Genomic DNA, 21,118 nt, shown 5'->3' with positions numbered 1-21,118 from the left:
TTCACCAGGTGAGGGACAGGCATTACTTTCTCTCTCCTCTTATGAAGAACTGACTCGTTTCAAGTGATTTCAGTAGAAAACTTTAAATCCCATTTCTTTTAAAGAGGTAAGGGACACTTTTGCACACCTCCGAATAAAAACTTGGAACACCTAAATCTGCTGCCCATGGATGTCTCATTCCAGACTAGTCACAGCTCATGATCCATTTTCTAAAACCCATTCAAACCCACAGCCACTGGTATAGATTTGCCAGCTTTTAAGGGCAGACTGAATTTTGTGATGGAGGGAAGAACAGAAAAGCTACCACCCTCCAACTGTACGTACTGTGTGTACCACAGCTTTCCCCCAGAAATGCATACTTATTTTCAACAAGGCTACCTAGCAACCACCAGCAAGTAAGAAAGATGCATGCCCTCTACACGGCTTTTCGATGTCTACACTGAACTGAGGCACAACTGTGAGATGAGACCTGTAATATTAGAGGTACCTGAAGGAATCCAAGTCTGAGCATGAGTTCAATCAGTTTCAATTGGCCTTTTTTTTTTTTTTTCCCCTTTGGGGTATAAGCCTATTTTCCCCATCTGTCCTCTACCTGCTGTCTTAGCTTCTCTAGAAGACTGTAAGCATCCTACACAGTGGGCAGAAGCTAATCTGTGCTTGCTACAGCTGTAACCTAGATAGCTAATTAGCTGCCATTTCCTAAGCACACTGATGTGTACCACACTATGTTCACCTGCTTCCAGAGTTGCCTGCGAATGAGATTACTCAGGCTACAGATCTCATAAACCAGAAGAGTGACGCTTCACAAATGAGTAGACTGTGCAGTTCAACTTTTTTATTTTAATAAAATCAAGAATATGCACAGCACATGCAGTGCTAGCATCTAAACTAATACAATAAGCAATTCTAAACCTACAGTGACTTGAAATTCAAATTTTCACATTCAGCAAGTTTAAATCCATTCTTGCATATTGTTTTGAATCCTTGTATCTGAACTGAAAATATTGCTGGCTGATAAAACTTGCTAAAATGCACAAGTCACTGATTATGCCAATACAACAAAGATAACCACATGTTTGAGGATTGCAATGTGCCAGACATTCACTGAAAAAAAAAAACACACAACTAAACAAAACTCACGCAACAAACATCTGAGAATCTGGACACTTCACATCAGTGTTTAGAAGTGTTTCATTAATATCTTAAGACAAGTGTATCAAAACCTTGGCATGTTTAATTTTAAGTTGCCAATTTTTGTTTTACTATCAGAAAGTTATGGCTACACTGCCAATGCCGGGTCTGCTTAATTTGACTTAAGAGTTTAATATGACTTAAACATTAAAAGCTCACACTACCCCGAAATATATAATTTCACGCATACGGTGACATTCAACATTCAAGTGCCAGTGTTTTTGTACTGTCTTTTGGTCAAGTTTCTTTAAACTTTCAAAGAATCACTTTTAGGCTTACAAAAATAAATATTTGTCAAAAATGTTCAATAAATATTACACAAAACTAGCAGCAAAAAGTATCTAGAAATCTGTCGTGTGCAAATAGTTTTCTTCCCAGCTATCATTCCCATGGTCCCAAATAAGTTTTAGAATCTATTTCCTTCTCCTTAAACAAGCTGCGTTCAATCTCCAAGAGACAAAATAAGATTGGAAGTTAAGGACACGCACACAAGACATATATAAAATTCTCTGAATGTGCAATAAAAGAAGTATTTTGTAAAAAGTTATGGGCAAAATGTACAAGGGCCTAAACCTAGACTTGAAATAGCACCATAACAAATGACCTCAATACTGTCAAGTGCACCTACTTAATAAAAGTTTTAGAACAAGGCACAATACACTTGAAAAAATCTATTGCACTTTAGGAGATTTTTGCCATTTTCCTACGCCACTGTAGATTAGAGTTGTTAACTGCTCTGGCCACAAAGTCAGCACAGAAATTCCAAGTGGCAGAGGCATTTTTCTGGTGGACAATACTTATCTTTGGCCAGATTTAGCATAAACAGACTATAAATACAATGGAAACCTATGCAACTAAAACTGACTAAAACTGCACTTTAATAGCAGAATTGAAACCTTGTGCAGTTTATGTACATTTCCAACCTCTGTGATCTCAGGTTTGTTTGTTACTCTTCTGGAGCCATTTTACAAAGTCTACAGTAAGCCAGTTTAACATCTCCACGCAGCTTGAACAGAGTAATGTGAATCTGCATTAAAATAAAGCCTGCTGCATAATTCTTCCTGTTCATACCCTCTTGACCAAAAAACATCAACACTAGCATGCGTTATTAGACCAAAAATTCAGTCAGGCCCTTAAGGAGGACCAATCACTGCCATGGTCAGCCATTCTACCATTTCAATTTCATATGGCAGGCATTTTTAAAAAGTCTAAATAGATGAATTCTCCTAAAAACTATTTCAAGTTATCAGACCTTTAAACGTTCCCTGTAATATTCTGCCCACATTTGGCTAGCTCACATTAATGATCTGCCTAAATATTGAAAAAGGAATTGCTGTATTTACTTGCATTAACTTCAAAAACAGTGCTTTTAATGTATGCATGTATCCATACATCATCTCATCATGACTGGAATGGCTTTATTAAAGGCTATCAGGTTCTAAGTACCTATCCAGGATAGAGTGAGCAAATCAGAACTTTAACTTAGTACAGTTTTGCCACATTAGAAACTAATTGCATTGATATGCTTCAAGATGTTTTATTTTTCAAATCTGCAGATACCAAAAGCCCTAATGCAGGCTACCGCATAAGTTTTTCTTTGTAATATTATGGATGAATCAGTGATTCCTGTTTAAGTTGTATCACACCTGTGTGCCAAGGTTTGATTTTAGCCCAAGTTCAGTAATTTTTATTTTGTCAAAACAATTGATATCTTGAGCATTACTGAGCCAACAGGACATCAAAATAAAAGTTGTCTAAAGTTAAAGGCACAGTACATTAACAAACAAATGATCCTCAGTCACAAAATTATAAATGCAGTTTCTGGGTGGGGATGGGTGGGAGGGGAGTTAATCCTGACTACAGCAATAGAGTCTTCAAAACCACCTTCAAGATAGGGCTACTTGTTCCTTTGTTTCCATCTTGTGACCTTGAGCTCCCTTAAAAAAAATTTCAGTGGAGAATCACAGCTGGTAATGTACTGCGAGTTCTTGAAGCTACACAAGGTATAGTCTGGCTAAGTTACATGTGGTTTCCATATTAGCTTGTTTGGTAGGTTATCTGCTGCAAGCAGACTCAGTTGCCCCACCAGTCAACCCCCTGGGAGTTATAGTTGCCTCCATATCCATCACTGTTGTAGAAGCCTCCATAACCACCACCTATGAAAGGCAAGAGAAAGCGATGCTTAATTAACCTGCGGAAGACTTGAGCCTTCACAAAAAGAAAAAGCCCAGGGCACAAAATAGACATCTATGACCTATAGAAGAAAACCCACCCAGAAGCACTGTCAAATGCAAACCAAACCACATTAGTTTGACATGTCCTGTCAAACTAATTAAATACAGGTAACTTGTGCTAAGAGACCCAACAGATACTGAAGCTTTGCATAACAAGCACCAGGTGACCTAGTATTTACTATTTTTTTTTTTTTTTTTTTTTACTTTATTACCTCCACTAGTTTTACTATCAAGCATTTTACATCTGTTTTTATAGCTGCCAGCCACGATTACCCTGTTCTTTTTCTTACCTCCAAATCCTCTGCTGCCACTTCCTCCACTGCGGCTGCTGGTTGATCGACTGCTGCTAAAGCTACTGCTACCAGAACCACTACTTGTTCGATAATCTCTGGCACCAAATCCTCCACTGAATCTACTGCTGTATAGAGGAAAAGAAAAAAAAAGACACTTCAGTAAAAGTTTCAGGTTTTAAGCACTGCAGACATCAAGATCAAAGTACACAATTTCTCCAATTCATGTTACAGCTGGCCAACCACTGCTGAGCTCAGTGCACTTCTTCACAAGCATCCCAATACTATCTGGGAAAGGGCATTCAATAATAGCAAAGGGAAATTTACTGTTCAAACAAGGTCACGTTGAACTTGACATGTTACACAACAAGAATTACTTTATCAGGTCCTCATGAGGTTTGATGCAACCTCCTCTGTTCTGCAGATTTCCTGAGCCTATAATTAGGTCACCTATAATTAGTTCAAGTGATGCACTTATGACCACCTTCTAATACTGAAAAGGAGAAAAACCATCTTAAAAGCACGTTTCTGAAGAAAAACAGCAAAAATCCATGAAGTCAAATCGCACTAGCTAAATTAAGACATATTAAAGCTGTCACCTTCTGATGATGGCACCTCACTTCAATTTACACAGCACTGGCTTGTCTTTCCTCAGACATTAACTGTATTTTTACTTTGAAAACAAGTCCCAGAATTGCCTCTCACAACAGGGGAAGAATACCTTTAGCCAAATCAGTTCTGATCATTACCTCTTAGATCGCCCGCGGCTGCCACCCCCTTTGTGATGCTGTTCATAAGCCATGTTTTCCAGCCAAGATGGTACTTCCTGCTTAGCCTCAACAAGAAGATCAAGTAAGTCCTTGGTGATGTTTATGTTTCTCTCATTGAAGAACGAGGTGGCAAGACCTAAAGTAAATATTCAGTTTTAACCCCACACGAAGCAAATACATTACAGCACTTAATCCCATTCCATATCCCACTTGTTGCTGTGGCAAGTACAATATGCTCATCATAGTCAAGCTTGAGAACATGAGAATTATCTGAAGAAAAATCTGTTTTAAACACCATTTCTCCACCCTAGACACTCACACAAGCCCTTATTACTTCCTTATGGACACAGAAGATACCAAGTTTACATGTGGCACCAAAGCTCTACTGAATAGCAAAGCCGCTAGCTGAACGAACTGGTTACTTTCCACACTGGTTGGACAATGGTTCAAGTCCATCCACATAATGTAGAAGCATTGCTTGATTTAACAGATACAAGCGACACCAAGACACTACTTCCTGGTGTCACCACTTCACAAACATTAGATTTGAGTAGCACTTTAATAGCAAAACACCTCCAGACTCCCTATGAAGGGAAGCTGTGTGCAGCACTGTACCGTTTACTAGCAATATTGCCTTGTCACAGAAGGCTTTTCTCAAGCACTCTGTAGTTTGAGTGTGCCACTCAGCCAGTAGTACTACACCTAGCATGTTAGATATATATATATATATAAAATACTGTCTGTACTTACCAAGATTTCCTACACGGCCTGTACGACCAATACGATGTACGTATTCTTCAATGTCACTTGGCAAGTCGAAGTTTATGACATGCTTTACATTTGATATGTCCAGTCCTCTTGCTGCTACCTAGTGGTTAAGAAGATTAAATCAAATTGATCAAAATTCTGTAAGTGATGCAATATGCCTACTGGCTCAAGCTTCAGAGATTTCACTTACAGCTGTGGCAACAAGAATTGGGCTCTTGCCCGAACGGAACTGGTGCAGTGCTTCCTCTCGGTCTCTTTGAGAGCGATCTCCGTGTATACTTGTACAGGCATATCCTTCATGGTAGAGGAAGTCCTCAAGAGCATCTGCTCCCTTTTTAGTTTCCACGAACACCAGAGTCAATGAATCCTTGCCTAACAAGGAAACAATCATAAGTTAGCAAGAAAAAGGCAGTACAAATACTTAGCTTCACTACCTAGAAAAAGCTAATTTCATTTATCTGCTCTCATTAGTTCTAAACCAGTAATGTGAAGTTAAGATCTTCCAAAGAGTTTGCATCTACTTAACTGCCAGTCAATATAAGAAGAGTGCCTTGCACAAAAGAAACACAAAAATGTAGTCTTTTCCTTCCCCTACTCAATTTAAGTTCTCATTACTTGCACTGTCAGATTTGCCTTATCTTACTACTCCAGGATTTGCTTATTTGAAACCAGTCTTTACCTGTGGCATTTAGCAGGTCAAGCAGAAATGATCGTTTGTCTGACTCTTCCACCCACACTACTTTCTGTGTGATATTCTCAGATGTAGAACCTACTCTGCCAACAGCCAGAAAGATATATTCATCGAGGAAGTCACGAGCAAGCATCTAAAGAAAGGGAAAAAGAAATCAGTATGTAATTTCACCTCTTGAAGGGGAAAAAAAGTCTTAACTATTAAGGTATTTGAACTTGTGAAGTACCTGGATTTCCTTGGGGAAAGTCGCACTGAACATCATGGTATGACGCACCCCTTTCGGTGGCATAGTATCTTGTTCAACAATTCTACGAATTTGAGGTTCGAAACCCATATCAAGCATTCTGTCGGCTTCATCAAGCACTAGGTATCTAAATAAGAAGGTTTTTTTTAGGTGATTTTTAAGCAGTAACCTAATATAGACATGGGACTGTATTTCTCAACTAGGTATTTACAGTTCAAAAGCAAGGTATCAAGTGTTATCTTCTCTAGATCTCACTTGGAGAGTTTCCTGCCAGCAACCCATGAGGATATGGACAAAAATCACTTCACTTACTTGCAAAAATCCAGTCCAATCTTTCCCCTCTCCATCATGTCAACCAGTCGTCCTGGAGTTGCCACAAGCAAGTGACATCCACGTTCTAAGTCACGTATCTGCTGACCGATGTCTGCACCACCATACACAACACAGGGACGAACTCTGGAACGGTATGCAAACTATAAAAACAAGTAAGTTAGCTCCAAGGAAAACTATACTTTATGCTATTATTTAATATTCAACTCCTAGACATACCTTTCTGGCTTCCTCATAGATCTGCACAGCCAGTTCTCTAGTTGGGGCCAAGACCAGCGAGATTGGGTATTGTTTACGGCGTCCATACCTTCCATTCTCCTGAAACAAACTGCAATTAGTACCCCAGCTACAAGTGGAATTACAACACTGCTTTTGTAATAGCTACCTAAGGTTACTGAGCTTCCATGCACAAGGAATTGTGCATGGCTGAGAGTCAACTGTTTTAAAGCACTGCTTCTCAAGACTCTGCCCTGCTGCAGGGTCCAAGATTAAACTGTCGGTTAATATGTTAACAGTAACACAGCTGCCAAAGCTTGTCCTCTACAACCTGCACTGTCATCCATAACTGATGTAAGAGAAATCCTCGCCACAGAACACCAAAAAGCCTACTTCTTCCTATCCTGAAGTCACTACAGCATAGACATGTGATACATGACCAGTTATCTGCAGCAAGGAAGTGCTCCTAAAAGCTTAAGCAGCAAAGCATCTTGTAAACCACTTTGCCTACACAATTATGTGCATCAACTCCTTAGGTAGGGCAGAAAAACACGTTGCCCCACAGCCCATACTTTGGGAAGGAGAACACTGAAAGTTGCTTAATATAACCAAAATGATGATAGGCTAGCTGCTGTGTAGAAGACAGTGTATGACAAAATTATACTGGTCTTAGCTTCTCCAGGACTACTAAAATACTTGCCTTCATAGCTCTCAAAGCATCACCAGGTCCATCTGCATAGATCTGGCTCAATATTGGTAGAAGAAACGCAGCCGTTTTCCCAGACCCTATTAGATACAATTTAGTATTATTAATGAGTTATTTTCAAAACTACTGCCATATACTGTGCCTAATCCTGCATCATTAACATCCCCATCAATATCTGCATTAGATGTAGTACATTAGATGTTCTGCCCATGCTACTGGATTGCACTGTTCACCCAGAGGAAGACATCTGCAAGACTCGTTCAGCATTGCAACACCCTGAAGTAAATGTGATTTAATCTATTAACATCTCTCCAGGGATAAAAGGTAAAACCAGTCAAGTCACATCTAATGCATGAGCAAGACTAAGCTAATAGTTTCCAATACAACAGGTACATTCATTCTAAACAAGGAGTTCACTACCTTACAGACCAGATCTCTCACAGACTGCTCAAGGAATACAGAACCTGATAGAGACTGAGCAGTAAGAATTTACAAACTTACCTGTCTGAGCACAGGCCATCAAGTCTCTCTTCTCTTTAATAATAGGTATTGCATGTTTCTGGACTGGGGTAGGACGGGTGTAACGTGTAAGCTCAATGTTTCCCATAATAATTTCTCCCATGTCAACATCGCTGAACTGTAAGATATTTTGCAAGGTTTAAGTATGGGATCCTTCCCTGAATGAAGTCATCATTCCATCCACACAGTCTTCCATAAAGTAGCTTGTTTGTATTTCTTACTACAGAACTTCAGGTCACAAATACTCAGGAGTTAAGTTACCAGACAAATTATGTACTTCGTCCAATTATCATGTAAGTAATTCTTAAAAAGCCAAGTCTTGAGTACAGGCAACACAAGCCTATATACCTGAGACATGACAGCACCCACACTTAAGAAATTGCTGCGACACCCTACCACCTCCAAGCACTTTTCCTTCTTTACTGTTTAGAGACACATCACAGTTAAATGAACTACAAGTGTTAACCAAACAAGCTTATACAACTTCTCCTTTGTCTTGTTCATTATACCTAACCTGAAATTCTCAGAGACCTTAGCTGTAGAGAGTCAAGGTTTCTCTTGCTCCCTGAACATAACGCAGCATGACACGTTTCACACTCGAAACAGTGCAGATTAATTACATCAAATTAAACAAACACTTACACTTTCAATATGTGGAGGACAGTTGCTGCCTGTTGCTTCAACAGGAATGTCATCATACTTCTCAAAGTTAATGCCAGTATTGCTTCCTGAAAAGAGCTCCCTAAAAGCAGAAGAGATGGCGTTTTATTTATTAGATAAATCAACCAGTCCCCTATCACGTGAATTTACACCATCCCACTACTTACTGTTCCAGGCGTTCACTTGGGGGAAGAGGCTTTGACCAGTCATCTTCATCGGATTTGTCAGACCAGCGGCTGTTTCCACCACGGTCAAATCTACCAAAGCCACTCCTGTCATAGTCGCTGCCTCTTCCACGCTCTTCATATCTAAGTACAGCAAGAGTATTAGACCACTGTTCCTGGACACCAGGATTTTTCTGACATGCAAGCAGAGTCAGAGCTACTGTAATCTAGTGGAGCATGCTCTGTATATTAGATACATGACCATAGCACAATCTAAGTAATCAAGTTATCTGTACTCATACATTGACCTGTGAACTGAAATGAGGACTATGTATCAATGTCAGGCTAGGTCATATCCATTCTGTATTAGACAGGGAAGTTTGTACCAACTACAGTTTAGCAGTTGGGTTTCAGCTTAACACACTGAAACATATCAAAAGAAGCCAGGGCTTGAGGGTTGTTTTGTTGTTTACTTAAAAGTATTAGTTATCTGCCTATAAAGCTGCAATTGGAGTTTGAGTCTTTTTGTGCAGGGAGCTTCTTGTAAGATATTGTTTGGTACCACCCCCCTTCTCTGTGCCTCAGATTACATTTGCCTCCCAAGTCCAGACAAAACCCTGAAGCGCTTCAATTTGTTCTTCTACTCCCCCACCACATACATGATCAAACTGAATTCCACAATTACAAGTCACATTACAGATTTTATGAGTTGTTTTTTTTTTTTTTTTGAGGGAGCTCACCTGTACTACTAGCTTGGAAAGAAGGTGAAAAACATCCTTACCTCAACTGTTTAGTTTTTGGTCTGGTAAACCATGATTGAGAAAAGTCTGGATACTAGCATCAGCCTTACTAGTCGATAAAGGTCACTCACCACACTTGTGCATACAACGCATGATGTGTGTAAGACTGATCAAATAAGGCAGAGAACCTGCAAGAGTCTCACCCAGTTTTATTAACTACACTTTTCAACATGGAAAAAAAATATTGAAATAAATATCAGTTCTGATGTATCTTTTCCTCCCAACATCTCTTAAATTGTTCCCTGATAGTATCCACCCATGTAGCCGTTTTTGGGGCAACAGAAAGTCAGCACGTCATTACAGCTGCAGCAAGTGGCTGGTGGTAAGCTACAGGGCACATCTTCCAACACATGCAAGCTCACCCTCCTTGAATTCTTGCAGCTTTAAACAAGGTTCTCTCACTCTCTCCCCCTCCCAGGTTCCTTGTACCTTATCCTAGAAGGACAGCTAGAACTTGCTTTTTCCAGCAAGATCACAGGTGAGCTATTAGAACCAAGACAGCCTTAGAATGCACAGCCCATACAAATAAGCACTTGCCTTCCTCCTCTTGATCCATTTCCACGGTCAAAGAAGCTTGATTTTGCTCCACGATCAGACCGTACACCAAAGCTGCTGTATGCATCCTTATCTCTGCTAGAACTCCAGCCACCACTATCAAAACCTAGTGGGGAAAAAAATATTTTAGTGATGTATTACACAGTCCAGACTTTTACAAGAAAACAGTCCATCCAGTAAGTCTTCACTGGACTTACCTATATGATTAAAAAAGGAAGACGTAGAAGTAGAGAACTTAGGCACTAAACACTCCTCATTGCCCATACTGATTTAGCCGAATTGCTAATATGGCTGGGGAATTGATTCTGAATTGTGTAAGGCCTCACACACTTTCACATTCTAAGTATTTAATGTTTCTATTTACCTATTTACATTAAATAGGTACAAACTGAATCCATTACATTCATGGCTGTACTCTGATAGCAATAACTGAAATAACGGAGGACCAGGACCTCAAGCATATCAAGAGAAGTTATGACACTTCCAAGCATTCAGAACCCTTAGCTCTGCATTTTATCTGCAACTTCAACACAAATCCTCCACAGCATTTTTTTTGTTAAGTTAACCATGCCCCTGGTGGAGTTTATTCATGGGGAACAAGATCAGTGGAACTGTAGAACACTAAGAAACATTTTGGTACTAGACTAAGGACCTCATTACAAAACTTTGATCAACAGTTCAATGCTCACAAATTTAGAAGACCTGAAGTCTCAGCTGCGGGACGCAGAGAGAATAAGTGAAATTCAATGTAATCATCACTTATCAGTAAGCATGCTTTCTGCAAGCTCTGCAAAACAAAGCCAATGAAGATTTTTGTGCCAGACAAAACAAAAGCAACTAGCATAAAATTATTCCAAAGAGTTTACCTTTAAGGACTAGAAAAAACTTAACTTCACATTGAGATACCGAAGATAAGGAATACAATCATTCATTAATGCAAGCTTTAGCATGAGTTACTTCCAAAACTTACTAAAAATCTGGGAGTGTATCTTCCTGCTGAGCAAGCTTAACAGTAGTGGTACTGACAGAGCAATCTTCAGGAAGATCTAGATGTTTTTCATTAGTGCCTGGATCCAGAAATTTGGGCTGACTCTGCACATACAGAGACCTTCCAAGTCTGAAGTTTCAGAAAGGAGTCCATTTTATACTCCCAATAGCATACCAAGTAGGTTTATTTACCTTGTCAGTTTTCTGAATCTACAGCACTGTAAGCTGGTAACTCACCATAGTTTTCCTTAAGTTAGCACAGCCATGTCTAGACCCAAGTTGTGAACACACGTATGTACCATTTTTAACAGTTAGAAACATGTATTCCACTTCCAGATCATTGTGCATAGTTTGATTTTTATCAAAGACATACACAGATTCCTTTCTGTACATATTTCTTCCCAAGGAGGTAATTTTGGAGTTCAGTAAGTTAATGAACTCCTAATCATTTTTTGTAGTTCTTGCACCTATGCAAACTGGTAGTTGCCACACTATTCAATCAGCATTTTAGGTCACACTTTATAATGATCTGTCACCAATCACTGTCAGCTTACTTGAAAAGCTGCCACACGCAGAAGCAATAGATTGTTTTAATAAAGAAAAAATAACTCTTAACATTTACTGCTTGATCTTTATAGATCAGGTCAGACTAAATATATGAGAGCAGCTTCCAGAAGTCTAATGAGAAAGCACTAAGATAAGGCACTTCAGTATTACCAAGTGAAGCTCAGGGAAATAAAAACACTTCAGAGCAAGCAGCCTTGCATACTGAGCTCCATGTCTGAGCTCCATGTACTGTAGCTTGGACTACTTAATGGCCATTTTGTTTTTCAGCAGTTTAAAGGATTTTAATACATTTTTATTTCCTGCAGCTGTGCTGTCCTGCTCCCAGGTAGCAAACTGGCATTAGTATTATGATAGAGGCAGATATCTTGGTGTATGGAAGAAGCTGAAGCTTACCTAATGGATCAGGAAAGCACTGTAACGTTTTTAAACAGAAATATTCTAGATGTTTTAAATGAGTATTCTAGACCCTTTACCCTTCCTCAGCCAACACACCTATGTAATCCTGAGGATACTCAACTCCTTGTGTAGAACAAACAGCTGTTTTTAAATGATTAGAGTCCACTGCCTTAAGTAATTTCTTAGCCACAAGTCCATTGTGCAACTTTAATAGCGTCTCTGAGTTACTAAACCATCATCAGCTACAGAGGAAATTGAGAACCCCAAGCTAGAAACTACACACTAGTTGTTTCCAGAGTATGTCTAAGGAAACAACACACAGAAGAAATACGTTGTTTAAGTCCCTTTACCATCTGAATGCAGCAATACTTAACATTCACAGAAGTCAAGGAGGACAGTTTATGAGACAATCCTGCTGGATTACTGAAATACAGTCATCATGTGGTTTCATTTCTAGATCCATTAATTTTATCAGGTGACTAGGCTTGTAACACTGCTTCAAGAGTTCCATTACAGAACCACTACTATCCAAAGTCTATTTTGCTGGCTGCTTTCTAACACATTTACCTTGAAAAATCTGTTGTGAAGGATTTCAAGGTACAGCCAATATACAAAACAGCTTCAGAGCAGCCAGCAAAAAGGTACTGACCATTTAGTTGTGAACGTATACAACTGTTACATACTTCACATCATCCTAGAAAATAACTCAATTTCACATCACTGTGCTGATGATAATACACACTTTGCTGCAAGGTGAATCCTTGAATCCGGGGTGCATCCCGGAACTGGATGGCTTTCTCCACATAGCTATCACGAACTTTTATCACAGGGAGTCAGGAGGAATCCAGTGATAAAGCGTGCCAACCAACAGAAGCTGACAGCCTACAACCAACTAAATTTGGCACATGGCCTGTTCAAATAAATTACATAACTTGTTTGCCTTTTTGCGTGGTGTTATTTAAGTACCTAATATTAGTTAGTAAAAGAATGTCAAATGAACAATCCTGAGTGACATCATGAGTAGATCCTAGTATTATCTCCAAGTTGGTCAAGTACAAAAGGCAACATTCACCCCTCGTGTTTCAAAGGAACACCTCAAACACCTCTGTAACTTGCACTTTGAAGGTAAACCACAAGTAAGTATCAAGTAAGGCAAGATGGCCTCCAGTACAACAGTATGTTTTCTGGAGGGCAGCCTTTAATATGGACATTTAAACCATCTCTCAGGCAACTTTTCAGCTGGAAGTCATCCAACATTTAAGTCCCCAGAAAAAAAAAAAAGGACATTTTAATGTTTCTTCGATTCTGTGCAAAGCTAAATTTGAGTGACATTCCTATATACACAGGGCATGAAACTCAATGCAAGGTTAAAATGCCATCGTAGCCAAAAATCAGATTTTGGTACAAGTTACAAGCCAACTTTTAATTCTGATTTCCTGCACTGCTTTAAGAAACAAACATTCCTTCTGGGTTTATCTAGGAGATTTCCTGTAAGACTCTTCATTTTTGAAGTTAAAATTACTGGAAACTTGAGAGGCACACAGCTGCCAAACAGTCCTTGCACTTTCCCCAGTAGATTCAGGTCTCAGGTTGCTTGGCTTCATTTGGTGCTTTAGGCCACATCTTTGTTAAATATAAAAAATAGCTCAGAAGCATGTGAAGACAAGACTAAGCTGTTTCTTCAAGTGGCATAAAACTGGAGTGGAACACTTGTTTTAGTCATTAAGTAGCTCCAGAAGAAAAATGAGACATTAGGTGTATGTAGGAGGAGAGTATCGAAATACATGCTAATGGAAATAAGAGTCCTCCTGCACCATCTGAAACAGAATCCTTCAAAGTCCAGAGCACTGCTTTAGAAGCATGAGAAATGAGTCATGCCATACCATGAAGCTTTAATTCCTTACCACTATGCTACAACTTGAACCTTTCGTTTTCCGTGCTAGCAGCTCGGTAATTGTTAGTTGAAATGTTTCCCTTTTATCTACACCATGCATTGTCATCATGTCTAGTAACTATTTCTGAAAGGCAGCAGATGTTGCAGTAAAAATCATCATTTACTTCACTGAAGCATTCCATGCACTTTTTAATCTTTTGTTCTAGAGGAAGTGCACGTTATATAAAGCTGATTTTTCTCAGTACAACCCCTCCATGCAAGTGTACAGCCATACGTTTGTGTTTCAGGCTCCAGCATCAGATCTTGCCTTCTGCAATTACTCCTGTAGATTGCCTAGCTTCTGACAGCTTGTACAGGGAAGGCAACATCTGTAACTGTTCTGGTTGATGTGCTCCCCAGTTGAGAGCAAGTCTGCATAAAACATACGTTCATAAAGCAAAACTGTGCTAGTTCCTACACTTTCCATGTTGCAGTCATTCTCAGAAAAACTGATACTCCCAAAATCTGTTCAAACTGATGAACAAGATTACATAACTAGGCAAATTAAGGAGACTTCATCATGCTTTACTTAGTTAATTGCTTAGTGAGATATGGAAGACACTTTGCCAATCAGATACTGAATTCAAGCTTAAATTAACCTGGAAAAGAAACCAACAACAGCGTGCTAAAAACAGATGAATTTGCAATGTTTTGTGCAGTCTGCACAGTCACTTTTAACAGCAGTGTCAAAGGAGCCTTTAACAGCCTGCTCATGGCAGTTCAGAAGCAGGCAAAGAACCAGTCACATGCCTTGCCACCATTTCTGATACATACCCTGTTTTGAAGCTTCCCTGTTCCGTAAGTGAGGAGGAATGTATCTGCCTTCTAGAGGACAAAAGAAAAACAGCATTACAAAACTGTGGCACTGGCACCTTCACAGACACCAGCCTTTGCAACACCACCTTTTGCATAGAAAAAGTCTGCCCCACAAGTTTTAAGGCCTTTAACAGCATCTTTAAACAAAAATCCATCAACATTTAACACATCTCACAGAGGACCGGAGCAGTGACCACAAAGCTCTTGCATTCATTTGCTTAGCTGCCCTCTAAAAAAAGACATTCATGTGTGCTATTTCTTTGACCAAGTCACACATGCCTTTTATGGATGTTACAGTATCTGTGATGAAAGCCTGTCTTCCTGGAACTGATTAAGACTTAATCTGGTGCCAGGTTATTTGAGCAGCTTAAGATTTTCACTATGTCATTGCAACACTGGCACTCACGGTATTACTACCAGTATTTTTCCTTCCTCTTGAATGTAATCATCCCAATCAGTTCAGCTTAGATCTAACCAGAAGCCACATGTAATTGCCTCTGAATAGCATTCTTCAGTTACAATCCAGAAGCATCTGTCTGCTAAGCAGCACACAAAGCAGAATGTACCAGGCACGAACTGAACGGGAATTCCTGGAAGATCCCCTCTTCTAACATACTTCAGCCTGGCATGTCAGAACACAGTTGCTGCTCAGTGAATCTTGATTAATACAGTTAGATACTAAGACTACTGCTGTTAACTATTAACATTTTCCCTTCAAACATTCCCACTTCAGGTGGATGTTATGAGAAGAGAGATCATCACATTACTACTACAAACACTGGCCTCAGTTGTTTGACCAGAGGCCACAGAAAACCTGGGAGACCAGATTCTCTCAAGCTGGCATAACAATTAAGTAAAAGCACTACCAGAACATTCAATTTACACAATCACTACAAATTAAGCGTGCCTACCTCAAGTATGTAATTTTGAAGCAGGCATGTATTTAGCAATTGCCTTAGATTTTCCCGTAAGTCTGTGAGTGTTGGCTTCAGAAATTACTTTTGCAGCTACAAAAGCCTGACTTGTTTTTAAGAACTGCCTAGGTGATTGCAAACTTGAGAACTTGTATATACTTACTGCTTGTAGAGCTTCCTTCACTCTGGGAGTCTGAGGAATTCAAGTCTAGACCAGAAAACTGGAAAGAATGAAATAGTTCATTAAGTATCCACGTGTTGTATCATGCATTTTTACTAAGATAAAACAAAGCTCTGCTGATCAAGGGCAAGCAGAACTCCTGATAAGTTATTGCTGCAGAGAAATTGCTTTATGTCTATTGCATCTCCTGTAAAGACAAAGAACCAAGACTTTTTATCTTTTGATACCACATTAGCAGTAAAACCAAAGGCTACATCTTCAGCTGTCTTCAAGGCCAGAAGACTCCTACATCTGCCAAATCAAGTACTGCTGACTTTTATTCAATGCACTGTATTTAGGCTAAGCACCAACCTAAAATCATCTTTCAGTACATTAAAATGCATTCTGAAATCAATTAAACAATTTTTTCAAACATACAGACTGCAGCTCAGGTGCTCCACTTAATTGGAGTTACTTGATTGGCAGAGACTCAACAATCTTTTTTAGACAGCATTAACACCTAGAGATCAGCATCTTCAGTTTGGAGACAGCTACTGTTCCCAAAACATCAGATGACTTCTTCCCACATTCACCCCAGCAAATACTGGTTTTGGTTTGCTTTTCTAAAGTTTTGTGTGCAACCTTCAGTTGACCAAAAGGTATTTAAAGTCATGCCCTGGTATGTAACACAAATGTTTTAGGTCAAGCACAATACAGGCGCATTTAAGCAGACAGCTGTAGGCAACTCACAAAACTTGGGTATACACTTAGTGTAGTTGTTTACCAACACGGCAGGATGAGAAACCAACTTGGATGAAAACAAAAACATGTTCACATGCAACTGAATTTTAAGCAAGGCCAATTGCAGGGAGCATCTGCCAACATGACCTGAGTCAATCCAAACCAAAGACCCCAATGCATTATTCCCTCAAGACGTCTGAAAAATCCTGATAGGGGACTCGCGTCACCCAACTTAAAGGTAGTAGTTAAAACTCAATCTGTTCAGCTCATCCGAGCATCAAAAAGAGGTTTAAAAAAATGGGTTTGGAGAGTTAACAGAGGCAGATGTTAGGTCCCCGGGCAGAGAACAGAAATGCTGCCCGTGTCTCCCCCCCCCCCGCAGGGCCAGGAGGGCCGCCAAGCGCTCCTGTCGGAGATGGCGCCTCGGCTCAGCCGCCATCTCAGTGCGGCGGAGCAGCCGGCACTGCGGGCTGGGATTTGGGCGCAGCAGGGAGCAGCCGCAGCCGCCCAGCTAATCCTGCAGCCGGCACCCGTCACGTGCCGCCGGGGTGGGGGGGGTGGGGGACACACGATGAGATTTTGGGGTTGGGGGGGGGGGGGGAACGCAGGGCACCGGCTCCCCCTGACCTACTTCGCCCAAGGCTGCACGAAGCCTGCGGGCCGCCGCTCCCCCACAAATTTAAAAAAAAAAAAAAAAAAAAGGAAAGAGATTAGATAACAGCCCCCCCCACGTTGGAGCTCCTAGCTCCGCCCCGCGGGGGGGGGAGGGGAGGGGGAAGAAGTGGGGATAAAAAAAATAAAAAAAAAAAAAGGGATGAGGGAACAACAACACCGAGGGGCTGCTCAGAGCCCAGCTGGCCGTGGGGTTGGGGTTGGGGTTAGTGGGGGGGGGAAATCGGGCACGGCGAGGCGGCCGCTGCCGCAGCGCGAACAAAGGCGGCCGCCAGCGCCCCCGCCCCTCGGCTCGGGGGAGGAGGAGGAGGAGGGGGAGGAAGGGGGGGGGCTGCCGACACAAAGCAGCGGCGCCCGCCCCCCGCCCCGCTCCCCTCCGCTCGTCAGGCGCACAATGGCCGCCATTTATCGGGGCCTTCCTCCCTCCCTCTCCCTCCTCCTCCTCCTCTCCCTTCTCCCTCCCTCCCTCCCCCCCCCCCCGCGTTAAACTCCCGGCCGCTCCCCGCCGCCGCCGCCAGGGGTCCCGGCGCCCAGCCTGTACTTTACCATCGTCGCTTCCCCCGCCACACAAAAGCCGGGCCCGGAGCGTGGCCAGCAGGAGGAGGAGGAGGCCGCGAGGGGCAACGCGTGGAGCCCGGCGGGGCCGCCCCCCTCCCCCTTTTTTATATGTATTTTTTTTATTATTATTATTTTTTTTCCCTTTCCCTTCCCTCCCCCCCTTCCTTTCCCTTCCCTCCCCCAGCCCCCGGGGCGGCCCCCCCCGAGGCAGGACGGAGGAGGGGAGGCGCCGCACGCCGGTAACTGCGCAACAACCGAATGCGCCACAAAACCCGGTGCGGGGGGGGGGGGAGGGGGTAAAGATATGACGAAGCTGGGCCTACCGGGAATAGAAACCACGACAAAAACAGATTTAAAGGAATAAAAGTAAAGAAAAGGAAGGGATAAAATCACGACGCAAGCAGCGCGGATGGAGGGAGCGAAGGGAGAAGCGGGCCCCACACACACACAGACACCACCCCCCCCCCCCCATAAGTAGGCCCGGCTCCGGTTAACGGAGCGCCCCTCCCCCCCCCCATCACGTCACGTTCCAGGCCCCGTGCCCCCCCACCCCACCTGCTGGTCTAGACTGAGGGCATTTTCCACCGCCACATGACTCATAACGAGAGATCGTCCTCGGGGTGCCCCGCTCCGCCTCGAGAAACACAGATCCGCCGGGCCGAGGAGCTTCGCTGCCGCCGCCGCTGCTGCTGGCTCGCGCGCACGCCCTCCACCACACGCTTTCCTGACTGAGCCCCCCCCGCCGCGGGCCCGGCCCTTTTATAGTCCCCGCCCGCCCGCCGCCGCGCGCTGACGTCAGCACGCACGCTGCGCTCCCCCCCCTCCTTTTCTCCCCCCCCTCCGCTTAGCTCTCGCGAGTGAAACCGAACCGCGGCGCGGAGATCTCGCGAGATTTCCGCCCCACCACCAGCACAGCAGCTCAATGATGAAGGGCGCTCCGGAAGTATCGCGAGACTTGGCGCGCCCGGCGAGCACCGCGAGGTTTCGCGCCGGCGGCCCGCTCTCCTTTCCAGCCTGGCGGTCCCGAGTTCTCGCGAGATTACAGCGCTCCCCCCCCATTCTTTCCCCAGCGCTTTGTTCGGTGCTCTCGCGAGAGCAGCCCGCCGGCCCCGCGCCGCGATGCCTCTAGAAGGAGCAGGAGCCCGAGTCACGTGGGCGGCCCGGCCGGCGCCCGCCGCCATCTTGTGCGCCTCAGCCGGCGCTGTGGCGCAGCTCCTAATGGAGGCGCAGCGGGCCCGCCCCGCCCGCCCCGACCGCGGCGTGGGGAGGGGAAAGGCCCCAGAAGTGGCACGCTGAGGGCTTTTCTGGGTTACAGCGCTACCTAGACCCGGAGCATCAATCGGCGGGGGAAGGGCTGCTTCGCCCAGCCTCGTGGCCTCCTGCCCTGAAGCCTCCACAGGGTGCTCGTGCAGCCCGTGTAGGGCACGGCAGGAGGCTGAGCTCTGCTGTAGACCTCGTTGTGCATGGTTCGTGAGAGGTCCTGACACAGCTCAGCTGCCCTCAGCACAAATCACTCGTGTGCCTCTATTTACATACACCTCTGTTACATATCTGACCACTGGCACATAACTGAGCCACTTGCCCCAATATGCTGGGGTTAGCAGTCAACAATAGTTATTAAAAGTCTCATCTTTTTACCACTCCAAAGCCTTGTTCGACCATCAAATCCACTGAGATGCCAAAGGTCCCCTGTGACCAGGTAGTGACTGTTTTATCAAGCTATTCCATTGCAGACGCAAAAGGCCCCACCTTGAACTCATCAAGACTTGCGTCTACTGCTAGTCCGTAAAACGCCAGCAAAATAATAAGTATCAAGATACTTTTCACTGTTAAAATATATATATATATACACACCTCTATTCCCACTGCATCACAGCCTAATGACACAGAAAGTACTAGAGCTGTTACATTTGGGTCAGTAAAAGTACTGACAAACACTGACAGGATCAAGATACTTCAGAGGCTATTAGGTCATCAGGAAAAGGAAACGGGCTGTGTTTGTCCTTGATGCACACGTAGCAATTACTCCTCCATTTCTCTCCTCCTTGGGTTTCTGCCTCTTTCAACAAGAGCTTATAAGGAAGACACCTACTCCAGAGGCACAGCTAAATTCACTACGGAATTTAAAAGCAAGACAAAACATTTCCACAGCACTTACACATAATATATACATTTATATTTCTTCACTTAGTTTTTCCTGCATATACAGATCCTCTAACTAGCTGCCCTTCAGAGTCAAAGTCTTTCCATTCCAAAAATTAAATCCTACAAAATGTATACACCAATGAACAACTCCTGAAATGAGCACTCACACACATTATGGAAAAGGGGAAGACAAATACTGTACAAGACAAGTGCCATCTTTAAACAGATCATTTACCATTCTTCTGCTTAGGTCTTCCATAGTGCTTCCTTAGCTAGCTACAACTCCTGAGTTAAAGGGTTATAGCTGTAGCTCTGCCCCAGGTGCACCTATTTATATTATTTAAATGCTTGTAGGTGTGGTCACCAAGGTTGCCTAAGATCAGTTAAAAGGAAAAAAAGAAAAAAAATCTATATTGTAAACAAAGCTGCTATTGGGTTTAGGCCCAAATTTGTTTGTTGGTTTGTCTGGTTGTTTAAAAGCAAATTTCAAATAAAACTTTTAATTCCTTTTATTCTTACAGCTTTATGGGCAATTCTAAAGTCTCAACAAGCCTGCAATACCTACATCCCTACAATGTTTGCAAGGCTTTTGTAAACAATAGCGTTGTTTGATATAATTCATACACCCTAGAAAACGGCATTAATTAATCCTTTGTCACTGTGCAAGCTTTAGAAGTGTCAGGGTAATTCAGGTCCCAGGCCTGAGGTCAGGAAAGCAGGTGCACCCACGTGCGTCTGTCATCCACAAAAAGTGATAGAGCAGTAGGTTGGTAGAGGGGCCTGTGTGCATTTGTCATGCTGTGTCGTGCTGGATGTGCTTCGATGTAGTCTACCCAAGGCAGAGCAAATTACAAAGTTGGAGTCCTGTTCTGCCGGCACACAAGTGCTCCTATTGCTTAGGAAAGTCAGTTTTCCCTTTATTTGTCAGTAAGTTTTACCATCCCCTTTGGACAGAACTATGTATTCTCGGTTTCACTTTTTATTCTCCTGCAGCTGAGTCAGAGGCAATTTGTTAGATGAAGTTGAGCAGCTAACAAGTACCTGAGCCAAGCACTTAGCTAGCACCGGAGTCCTCTTGAGTACTCTTCCGT

At 42.7% G+C, this 21,118-nt stretch overlaps 1 protein-coding gene across 3 annotated transcripts; it reads right to left on the bottom strand.

Annotated features, from left to right (window-relative positions):
• Positions 1-813: 813 nt before the first annotated feature.
• Positions 814-20,332, bottom strand: DDX3X (DEAD-box helicase 3 X-linked). 3 transcript variants are annotated; one of them, XM_084505709.1, is made up of 17 exons: positions 20,263-20,332; positions 15,915-15,972; positions 14,796-14,846; positions 10,121-10,244; positions 8,787-8,927; positions 8,602-8,701; positions 7,942-8,077; positions 7,435-7,520; positions 6,738-6,836; positions 6,501-6,661; positions 6,171-6,315; positions 5,933-6,077; positions 5,444-5,625; positions 5,236-5,353; positions 4,465-4,621; positions 3,716-3,843; positions 814-3,347 (listed from the first exon to the last, which is right to left on the bottom strand). In XM_084505709.1, exons 1-17 carry the CDS (start codon positions 20,284-20,286, stop codon positions 3,265-3,267), a joined length of 1,938 nt encoding a protein of 645 aa, XP_084361835.1. In that variant the 5' UTR covers positions 20,287-20,332; the 3' UTR covers positions 814-3,264. The 3 variants fall into 3 exon arrangements, with proteins under 3 accessions (XP_084361835.1, XP_084361834.1, XP_084361836.1); XM_084505708.1 differs by lacking the exon at positions 20,263-20,332 and adding an exon at positions 18,438-18,622; XM_084505710.1 differs by lacking the exons at positions 14,796-14,846; positions 20,263-20,332 and adding an exon at positions 18,438-18,622.
• Positions 20,333-21,118: the final 786 nt, after the last annotated feature.

Source organism: Aythya ferina (assembly GCF_964211825.1).
Source record: "Aythya ferina genome assembly, chromosome: 1".
Classification (NCBI taxonomy): domain Eukaryota; kingdom Metazoa; phylum Chordata; class Aves; order Anseriformes; family Anatidae; genus Aythya; species Aythya ferina.
This window is presented reverse-complemented; position numbering and strand designations above follow the sequence as displayed.